This window comes from Merops nubicus, unplaced genomic scaffold (assembly GCF_000691845.1).
Source record: "Merops nubicus isolate BGI_N331 unplaced genomic scaffold, ASM69184v1 scaffold1541, whole genome shotgun sequence".
NCBI classification, from domain to species: domain Eukaryota; kingdom Metazoa; phylum Chordata; class Aves; order Coraciiformes; family Meropidae; genus Merops; species Merops nubicus.
In genome coordinates this window covers 767-12,151 of record NW_008590048.1, presented here as the reverse complement: position 1 = coordinate 12,151, position 11,385 = coordinate 767, and the positions used below count along the sequence as shown (strand labels likewise).

The 11,385-nt window shown below is 40.9% G+C and overlaps 1 protein-coding gene across 1 annotated transcript; it reads left to right on the top strand.

Annotated features, from left to right (window-relative positions):
- Positions 1-733: 733 nt before the first annotated feature.
- On the top strand, positions 734-10,641 carry LOC103782036 (endothelin-1 receptor-like; the record flags this gene model as incomplete). The annotated part of the gene is made up of 2 exons (XM_008949767.1): positions 734-1,135; positions 10,514-10,641. Coding segments are annotated over exons 1-2 (530 nt in total), but the record flags the coding sequence as incomplete, so codon positions are not given.
- Between the last annotated feature and the right edge of the window lie 744 nt (positions 10,642-11,385).

Sequence of the window (11,385 nt, the reverse complement as noted above, 5' to 3'; positions counted from 1 at the left end):
ATGAGTTGCAATGACATCCAGGAACCAAATGACACCAAGGTCGAAGGGCTTTTCAGAGGTCTACCCAGAGACTATAAAACTCTTCCTCCAAATATTTAGGGACTTTGGATCTGGTCCAGAACTTGATTTGAAATATGTGTATTTTCAGTCGTTGAACTCCAGGGAATTATCAAGTTACAGAAAATTAATATAAAGCCTCATTGTTGCAATATATCAAAAATACTCAGAAAAATAACAATTGACTACCTTTAACAGTTAATCAGTATTGTTACCTTATTGTTGCAAAGAAAAAAAATACTATTTTAGCTAAAAGAACATTCAGCAGTCTCCAAGGCCTCTCTTTTCTTGCAAGACTATTTTATAATAGCACTTCACCCACTATATTTTTTCACATCCAAATCCTGTCTCAAACTAACAGGGTTTTGTGCCATCTCCTTTGTCCGAGGCAACAATTACTTGTGGAATTTTCTGTTTGCCTTTTGTAAGACTGTGGGGAATCTAGATTTCAGTGTAGCACAGTGGTGATAAAGAGGTGTTTATATTTTTATAGTTTTATTCAGATATCCTCCCTAAGTGAGAAGTAGGGGGTTGGTCTACCTGTTGTGTTGATTCTGTGTTTCGTTTGGTTTGGTTTTGCTCATTGTTTCTCTCTGCAGGTGGAGAAGTGAGAAGAATCTCATTGAGAAACTGAAAAAAACCTGTCTCACTGACCTTGCTTTTTGGGGACTTGAGGATGGAAGCTTTGTGTTTAAGAGTTTCTGTGCTGCTGCTAGCTCCAGGATTTGCCCTCAGCGACAGCTCTGACAGATACGCTGCCAACTGGAGTGACTTGGGAAACCACCTTTCCACTTTCTCAGGGATGGAATCCAGCCTCCTCCTCACCACCAGGCAGCCCCTGGTGTCCAACCAAACTGTCAAATGCTCCCAGCAGACTAAGATCGCCGAAACATTTAAATACATTAACACGGTGGTGTCCTGTGCCATTTTCATCGTGGGGATGGTGGGGAATGCAACTCTCCTGAGGATCATTTACCAGAACAAGTGCATGAGGAACGGCCCCAACGCGCTGATCGCCAGCCTGGCGCTGGGAGACCTCATCTATATTGTCATTGATATTCCCATCATTGTCTACAAGGTAAGGTGGCACAGCCCTGTTCTTGTCACAGTTCCCTTCCAGGTTTGTTCTCTGTGGTTGCTTCTTTCTGCTCTTTGGTCAACAAAGAGTCCACTTCAGGGAGAAATACAGCTCATTTTTGTACTGCAACAAAAGCTCCCTCTCAGGCATCACCTCCATAAGGAGAAAAATGTCTCTCCTTAGAAAGAGGAGGCAGCTCTTAACCAAAATGTGACCTTGGGCATTTCACAGGAATGCTTCATTTGTTATAGCTGCTATAGGGAGTAAAAAAATTGAGGAGGGAAGATGTTTTATGAGCTGTTCTACTCCTTGATGGACATACAGCATTGGACTAGTAGCTGGTTTTGGAATATCATCCTTGCTTTAAGTTTTTACAGAAAATACTCTCTGTGATCTGCAGGGTTCATGTTATGACTTTGTGGAGAGAGATTAGGTCAGTTAAGTTGAGGGTTAAGGTTCTAATTTAATATTCATTAACAGCAGATTCACCAAATGATTCCAGAGTGAGTAAAATCAATTCTATCACACAACCTTTTTGAAATATTAAATTTCATCTGGATATGTCAAAGTCTAAAAAAAGACCCTCAGCAATTCTTTAACCTGGTATAGAGTTATCCTGTCCCAGTTTGGTGTTTTGGGGGATTTATTTTGTGGTTTTTTTTCCCCATTTTTTCAAGAAAGCCATAAACCAGTGCTTTTTCTGTTGCAATATATGTTTTCTACTGTAATTTGCATGTTTCCAGGTCAGGCTTGAACAGAACCAAGTCCTTTCATGTATATATCACTGATATTAGCTTAGAAAGCTGTCCAAAAATTTTGTAAGCTTCCCTCTGTTAAATTCTGGATTGTATACAGGTGCATAGTTGGTAGGATATTATTATTTTTCTTCTCAGTAAAACCTTCAGCTGTTTCTGTTAGTAAATAAACCACTAATTTAGTGAAAAAAAAGCATTCCTCACAATCTTGGCCCTTAGAGATTTGAGAGATTTAACTTTTATTTATGTGTGTTTTAAACCACATTTTAATTAAGTAGTGACCTGGGGTTTCAAGTTGGATTTTAAAATGAAAGAAACAGTGACAACCACTAATTTAGTGAAAAAAAAAGCATTCCTCACAATCTTGGCCCTTAGAGATTTGAGAGATTTTTATTTATATGTGTTTTAAACCACATATTAATTGAGAATAAGTAGTGACCTGTGGTTTCAAGTTGGATTTTAAAATTAAAGGAACAGTGACTTGAAAAGGTCTATTTTATATCTTATATGATGAGCTGAACTGGGGTGCTGAGCACCCCTGTACAAATGAAGTTACTTTAACATATATAAATATTCATTTTTGCACTGCAGAGAAGTATTTGATAAATAAAGGCTGTTATTATTTAGAGTCCATTTTTCATATAAACCATTCAGCAATAGGTTTGTTTCATGTAGGAGGTGATTTTGAGGTTTGTTAAATGGCATCTCTGGGGATACTAAAATCTGTGACACCATTTAGCTTCTCTTGTGGGGTGACAGTGTGAAAAGGGGCCACTGGAAATATCACACTTTGAAAGTAGAAGTGATAGTCTTTTAAGGAAAAAAAAAACAAAAATGTGGTTTATTTATGCTTTAAAGTTTAAAAATGAAAGTGCTTTATACACTTCATCATGAACTTTAAAGGGCCTTTTAGCTTCAGAGTCAGCCTCACGTTGAGCCATGTGCTGATGCTCTGTGTAAATAGATGGTGGCAGATGGTACCTTATAGGTGAGATCTTCATTTTTAGGGCAAACTCAGTCTGAAATCAGAATTAGAGGACACTCTGCATATTGAAATGCTGATTGAATTGAGTCCATCATGGTGTTATGGATTTATACAACTAACAAAGATGTGATGCTGGGGAAAAAAAAAGGAAATGATGTCATTAATGGCAGCTAAAGATTCAGGGAGAGGTGTTGGACATTTTTCTCCTTTCCTCACAGTACAGTAGGCATTAAAATTAAAAATTCCCCCTTATTTCCTCCAATTACTGTAATTATATAGTGGATTCCCCTTAGCAATTTGTTAAATGAATGGAGATGTGAGTAATCACTGGCCTCCTTTGAAGATATTTGGGATGTATTAAAGCCCCATTACACTTAATTACCACCAGTATATCCACTAATGGTATCAAATCAATATTAAAAATGGTAACAAATTAAGTTTTACAGGAAAGGTGCCAGTTATAAATCCAGCCTTGAGAGACCAAACTGAGACTAGTTTAATTCTCAGTCATATATTTATAGCACCTGGACCCAGATAGGTGTATTTTGTACCAAACTAAGACTAATTTAATTTTCAGTCATATATTTATAGCACCTGAACCCAAATAGGTGTGTTTTGGGTAAAGAAACAGCTATCTCAGAGATAAAGTCTCCCCATCAGTAAGAATGACATCTTTGCAGTGCAAAGGAGATTGGGAATGACAGCTTTTCTATTTTATGCTGCTGTAGAGGTAGGATTAAGGTTTCATAGCTCTTTTTCTAGTGTCAGGTGGTGTAGTACAGAGCTGAACACTGCTGCTTCTCCTGCTGCTCTCACTGGCTCTCAGGTTTAGCAGAGAAACAGCAACAACAGAGGTGCCTTCCACAGGAAAAGTTGTCCATAGCTTTGCCTGAGCTCATGGAGCTAGAAACACTCCAGGCCAAGGCTCTCACCTTTAGAATTGCAGAATTAAATTTTAACTATGTTATTGGGAGGTCCTGAGTTGTCTCTGCTTCCATTTTTATGCAATTGAAGAGAAAAATGGTTAAATGAGTTCTGTTTATTGAAAACTGACCTAGCTAGGATTGCCATAAATTATACTGCCTTACAATTTAACACACTTAATTCCTTAAACCATTAGTCTGTGAAGAAGTAGATGAAGCAAACTAGCCAGCTTTAAACCTGTTTGTTTGTTTTTTAAATGGGAATAACAAACATTTCCCTAAGTATTACTGGTACAAAGTGAAAGATGCCTACTGATAAAACAAACAAGGGTGTCCACTGCTCAAACAGCTCAAGAAGAAGATGCTTTCTCTAATAAATCAGGCTTTTTTTTGTTAGTAAATTGGTATTCCTACTTAATTATTCATACTTTCTTAGTTGCAACATGTGAGTAGTCCACCTAGAACATTAGGAGTCTAAATATAAAAGCCCCTAAGACACATAGTTAAGTGTGCTTAACCTAGAGACACTAGGTTTAACAGAATATTTTAGGGTTTTTTTTGCTTTTTTCTATCAGCTGAACTCTGCAGATAAGAAGGAATTGTTTGGATGGTGCAGATCCAGGGTTTAGCAGTGTTGCAGAAGTTTCCTAGCAGCCCTGTCCCTCTCCTCAGCCACACAAAGACAGCATGGCTGGAGGAGTTACAAAAGCAACATTTTGCCCAGGGATGGGAGAATTTCTTTACAACAAGTCACCCTTCTCATAAGGACACCTTGCAGCTCACTTCCCTGAAGAAGAGCAGCACAGCTTGAGACACAGTCTACCTAAAAAGATGAGAAGTTAGGCAAAACCACAGAAAAACAGAAAAAAAAACCCTAATCCTACTTTGTAAGCAGTAAAAATACCACAGGGGAGATGTCTGGAGTTGTTAGGAATGCTTTACCACTAAGTAGATTTTTTCTACCCATTGAGACAGAATGTTCTGCTTCACAAACAGGACATTTGTTTTTTTTCCTTACTTTTCAGGATCTCTTGAAGTATAATCTGTGTTTTTTTGTGTGTAAAAACTACATATTCCCTTCCATAGCTGCCTAAGCAAGTGAGGGTGAGCTGCCTAAGCTCTGAATGAGGGTTGGCATATGGATGATGTCCACAACTAGGCCAGAAGGACCCTCCTGATTGGTTTCACCCAAGGTCTGGCCAGCCTTGGGTGGGAACTGGTGAGGAGATCACCACCAGGTGCCCTCAACCTTCCACAGTAATTTGGAGATGGGGCAAGAAGCCACCTCTCTAAGAGCTGACTGTGCTGGCAGTGGGGTTGGGAGCTTTGTTTCCATGGTGGGTGTGCTGTGTGAGGAGTTTGGTTATTGGAAAGGCTCCCTGACTGTGCATAGAAATTGAAATTTCTAGGGTGGTGGGGAGAAAGATGGGTTTCTCTTTGGGGATCTTCTAGATAATTGGGCTCCTTGGCTGGCTAGTTCCATTGGCCATGGCACGGTTCCTTGGCCAGCTTGCTCCCTTCTGCACATCCTGTGTTGTGAGTCAACACTTTGGTCTATTCATCCCATCCAGGGTGGGCCACCTTGGGTCTTTGGTGCATGATTTAAGAGTGGAAGGAGGACTTTGGTTGCTGGTTTGCCCATTAACTATAATATCTTTCCTGGCTGGGCAAGCAGTCAGCAGAAGAGCAGGAGAAAGAGGCTGTAGGCACTCCTGAAATGGCATGAGACCTCTGCTACCTTCCCTCAGCTGGGCAAAGATGAGCAGAACAGCAGAAGAAGCTGTCACAGGTCAGTTCAGAGGACAAGGTGTCTTTGGTGGTTCTCATGCATCCCCACATAACCTTTCTTCCTTCCACAGAAAAACCAGTCAGTCTTTTATCTCCACAAAATGGAAAAAAAACCCCAGTTCCTGGTTGTAGTAAAATTAGAATGTTCTTCCTGCAGAGAACAGTTGAGGAGATAGAGTGTGCCTGCCCTACCACAGCAGCATTTTGAGACTAAATAGAAAGGAAAAACCCAATTTAGCAGAAGACCATACTGTTGTGTCACTGGGATGTACTCAGTACTGGTCTTAGCTGAAGGCCAGCCTTGGTTTTCCTCTACTCACTGTCCTTCCCCAAGCTGAGGGGGTTTACTCCAGCACTGGGAGTCCCTAGAGACAGGCTGTGTTCTCTCTCCTTCCCCCTTCCACCTCTGCCTCTTTCCAGCAGAGTGCTGGAGCTCAGTTACACACGTGGGTGAGGGGTGTCCTGCAGGGCAGTGTGTTGTAGGAAGGAGAGAAAGGCTTGAGAACATGCAGTGCATTCTTCTCCTGTGATGTTCCATGGGGACAGAAGTGTCCTGGCTGAGTCACTGAATTGAAATACCACAGGCAAGAGATGCAGTCCACCCTTCTTCCTAACTAACCAGGCTTAGGATCAGAGAGGAGAGTGACACTGAAGTCATAGTTAATCATCATAATTTGTCAGTCAACTCAGTAGGATAGACCTTGGGCATTTCTGTGTTCAGTCAGATTTCACCTGGATTCCAACCAAAACACCAGGTACCATGTTTGGTCCATGCCTTGAAGCAGACCAGGGCATGTGTGATCTGCAGCCCAGAAAGCCAACCAGACCCTGGGCTTCATCAAGAGAAGTGTGGCCAGCAGGTGGAGGGAGGTGATTCTCCCCCTCTGCTCTGCTCTGGTGAGACCCCCCCTGGAGCACTGCATCCAGTTCTGGAGCCCCCAGGACAAGAGGGACGTGGAGCTGCTGGAGCGTGTCCAGAGAAGAGCCACGAGAATGATCCAAGGGCTGGAGCAGCTCTGCTGTGAGGACAGGCTGAGAGAGTTGGGGCTGTTCAGTCTGGAGAGGAGAAGGCTCCGAGGGGACCTTATTGTGGCCTTCCAGGATCTTAGGGGGGCTACAAGAAAGCTGGGGAGGGACTTTTTAGGACAGGACTGGGGGGAATGGGGCAAAGCTGGCAGTGGGCAGATTCAGGCTGGATGTGAGGAAGAAGTTCTTCCCCATGAGAGTGGTGAGACCCTGGGATGGGTTGCCCAGGGAGGGGGTTGAGGCCCCATCCCTGGGAGTCTTTAAGGCCAGGCTGGAGGAGGCTCTGGGCAGCCTGATCTAGTGGGAGGTGTCCCTGCTCATGGCAGAGGGGTTGGAACTGGGGGATCCTTGTGGTCCCTTCCAACCCTGACAGATTCTGATCTGTTTTAGCAGAGGACTTCAGAGCCCTAATGGCTCAAGGGTTGGACTTGATGATCTTGGAGGTCCCTTCCAACCTAAAGGGTTCTATGATTCTATGATAAGATGGATGGTAGAACCTTGAAACCCTGGTTCCTGAGTTCAGTGTAAAATATCCTGTTTACTACACTCCTTTCTCACTTGGGAATTGCACCACAGTTGAACTGGATGAAACAGTCCCAAGCTGCAAACTGCACAAGGGGAAAAGTGCATTTCTTCTGTCACGTGTCTTTATTTTGAAACCTCAAAGATTTAAGTGAGTGGGTTTGCAAAAGCACAACCCACTGGGCCAACTCATGGAGAACTGGGGTACCAGTTGGGATGATCAGCCTGATTTCTCCTTGCCTTCTGTCCAGGGAGAAAGTGTCATCTACTAACATTTTAACCTGATTTTGTTTGGGTGTTAAACCATGCAAAAGCAGGGAAGAGCAGAGCCAGTAGTGCCAGTTCTTGTGTTCTACCTAAGGAAATCTGGACTAATTAAATTTCTGGCCCCATTTTTTAATATAAAATAAATGTTTTCTTTCCCTCTAAAGTTTATGTGCCCTACTAGGGCAGAGCAGAGGGCAGTAGACTTGTTTGGATGTAAATTATTAAAACCAAAGGCAGGATGAGGTTTGCAGACTAGAAACACCTACAGCAGAAGAAAGTCACACCTTATCCAAGGAGAAATAAGGGCTGCAGAGCTGATGGAGAATGCTGGTGGAGTATACCCACGGAAGTGATTGCAAAGTTAATCTTAAAAATCAAATAACATCATTTTGATCCTAGTGATTTTGATTAAAATCAGCTTGAAAAGAATGTCTGATGATTTGGTATCGATGTGACTTCCATTAGTGGAAATATGGAAGAAACAAAAGGAATAAAAGACTTTTAATCTTAAAAAGGGGAGAGCTTCCTGGGGTGTGGGGAAGAGGTGTACCTGCTGCAATCATGATGGTGCTCCCCTGGGAGGAGTAATGAGTTAATGAACCTTTTTCAAGTACAACATTTGGCTTTTTGAAGCTAATACCTGCCTTGTAGTAACAGTCTCACAGTCACTACAAAGTGCCTGTTCATCTCTGCTGCTGGATACACTTCCAGCCACAGTCAGTGCAGACAAATAAATAGGTGGCTGTCTTTCAGTTGCCTTTTGAAATTCCAAGTGACTACAACTGGTTGGAGATTTACACTGGATTTGGATCACTTGTTTTTTCCAACATTTTTTCCTGCAGCCTCGACTAAAGTCTCATGCAAGAGTTGTAGGCAAAAGACAAAAAATATGCCCTGCAAACATCTGTTAGAATAGTTGAATCTCTCTAGAAACTAATCCTGATGGAGCTTTCAAAGTATTTCATCCTAAATACACATCAGAGAAATAAATCAAAGCTCACAGGTATGCTCTCATTACCTTTGTGACTGAATGTACTGACAAGAGTTAAATCACCAATCCTGGTGCCCCAGTCCCTACCCTTCTGGCACAAGGGCATGTGCCTTCATCAGATTGATCATCCAAAACTGGGATACCATTGCAGTGGTGCTCATGTTTTCTCTGCTGTGGTCTTGACAGTAAATAAAATGCTCAGCTCTCCTTGAAGAGGGCAAGAATTCTCAGTAAAAGATCAAAAGAAAATGGAACTACATGTATATAATACTTAAACACTCTCAAGAAATAGGGAGTAGAAAACTTGGATTGATTCTATAGCTTATACTGACAAATCTTATTTTAATAATGGGCTGAAAAGGAAAAATAATCCAGTAAAAAATAGAAAGCCTAGCAGGTAATATCTTTGCTATGTGTATGACTGCTCATTAAATGTTTGCTTCAGAGTATTAACACCCAGTTGGTTGAAAACTGAGTTGATAAAATCTGCCTTGAAATACAAGTAATCAAAAGACAAAATGAATTTTGTCCTGGAGAGATATAGGGAGAAGGTAATACATAGTTAATTCCTCCATTTTTTAGGTATTATTTTTTGGGGAATGGCTATAAAAAAGAGGGAATGTGGAAAAGCCAGATGAGGACTGACTATAAAGACAAGATGAATTCCTACAAATCTAGTGTTCAGTGATAAACATCCTGTACTCTGCAGCAGAGTGCCCTGGAAGAGCAGAAAGGGGACTCCTACCTTCATGAGATAAAGAGAGATGGGAATTTTAACTTCCCCTAGTTAACATTTATATTGTCAAAGGGAGTGATTCTTGGTGTGCTTCAATTTAACAATAATTTAAATAGAAATAAAACGTTTAGTTTGAATACCACAGCCCAGGGCTACAACCAGAATTGGTTTCTCTGATTCTGCTGACAGGACCCACCTGCTCATACTGGTGCTCCCAGTTTATCTCCTTCTCATGCACTTGAAAATAAAACTCTTTTAAAACTTAAAATCTGTTTGAATTCCATAAAACAGTCCTAGGTCTGGATTTACCTTCAAAAAACCCAACAAAATGAGGCTTTAGCTTTCAGAAGCTTGGGTTTGGCTTTTAATTGTTACTCCACAGTCTTATCATTTGCTGTCCTCTGAAGCCAATAAAAACATCTCCAAATGTAGATGGTACCATCCAAATATTGTGTGTTTTAAGTAAGGCTTAATAGAAATCCAACGACTGCACAGGAGTCATAATTAATTATCCAGTAAGACAATTCTTATTACTGCCTTTAAAAATGTGTCATACAGGAGATCCAGCACCCACTAGGGTGCTGCCAAAGCTGCAGGCCTGGCTCAGGCACTGGATGCTTCCATCTCAAATCTGATGCTTTCTATTACACAGCCACTTCAGCACAAGTTGGGAAGAGCTTAAGAACTGCTGGGCTGCATCACACAAAGAGCTCATCTTACCCCTGCCCCTGGCAAAGGCTCAGGGGCAGAGACTTAAAGATTAAAACAGACAGTAGTGCAAGAGTGACTCTTCCCCTCCTGCTGAGAGGGTTCAGTGACTTTGTTTTTCAGAAGAACTACTCATGGTGACTGCATGATCCCTTTCTTGAGTGGAATCAGCTAAGTTAGAGCTCAGTACTTTTTATGAACTTGATCATTTTTCCACTTTTTAGATTTACTTACATGGAATCTGCCATTTTACTGCCAGGCACCAGGACAGGGAGATCTGTGGCTGCAGTTAGTTGCAGATTTGACTATCCTGACTGATTTTGTACCCTGTGTTTTGTACATGTGCTTCTTAAAGCTTTAACAAGTGTAGCTAAAAGGATTTCTATGCTAATTATTCACATGAATCAATGTATTCATATTTGTTATGTAAATGACTCCTTGGAAATACTCAAGTCCAGCCACTCCTTCATGTCTTTCCCAATGGATGCTTTTCTGTTGCCTTGCAGTACATGTGATGCTAGTCCTTTAAGACATAATATGGAACAAATTATGTATGTACAAGATTTTCTCCACACATTTAAGGTTCCAGTGGCTGTGTCTCAGACAAGAAATAATTACAGTTGTTACTTCCTAAATTGCTGTGGAAATATTCTGATTATTTTATATCTTCTCTTTAGCTTCTTGCTCAGAAGTGGCCTTTTGGAGATTCTGAATTTGGACAGTTTCTTTGCAAGTTCCTTCCCTTTATACAGAAGGCATCAGTGGGAATCACAGTCCTTAATCTCTGTGCCCTTAGTGTGGACAGGTACAGTATGTCTTACTCTTTTGAGAGACCCTCTTCTTGCCCTCTCAGTTCTCCTAAAGCTGGGAGCACTCAGGAAGGTCTTAGCAGGCAGACTAAACACAGATGTGACTGACATGCTGGTTTTTGATATCCTGGCTCTAAGAAAGCACCACATTTGTGGTTAAAAGTAGAATATGAAACCATTGGACTAATTAACTTCACAGATTTTGAAAAGGCATTTAAGAGCTCTAGTAAAGCATTAGTTCCATTTCCTTTACCAGACAAGAAATTGTTTGGATTTGACTCAGTATTCAGACTTGTTTCTTTCCTGTGACCTCATGTTTGTTTTGTAGTTGAACAGGATCACAAACATTAGTCTTAAAAAGATTTCTTTTCAGCTCACTGCCTATGGACCATAATTGCAGTGTTTATTTTGATGACTTTTATAGCTAATTGAGTCTCATTGAAAAACACATTAGAAACTTACTTTGATAGCTTGACAGGGACAGTTTGAAAATCAATGCCTGTGCTAAAAGTGCTCAGGAAGATACAGAAACCTTTTGATAAAACAACAGCTGAGATGCTTTTGAATATTACTCTTTTATGCTTTTTTTCTTTATACATACAAGGCAATAGCAGATGAAGATTTCACATCTGTGAAAACTGTTTTTATTGGTCTTGAATTTACTTGATCATGTTCTAATCCAAAGTATCAGTAATTCTGATAGAGAAAATATTGATAAATAGAATACATTGATTAGTCAA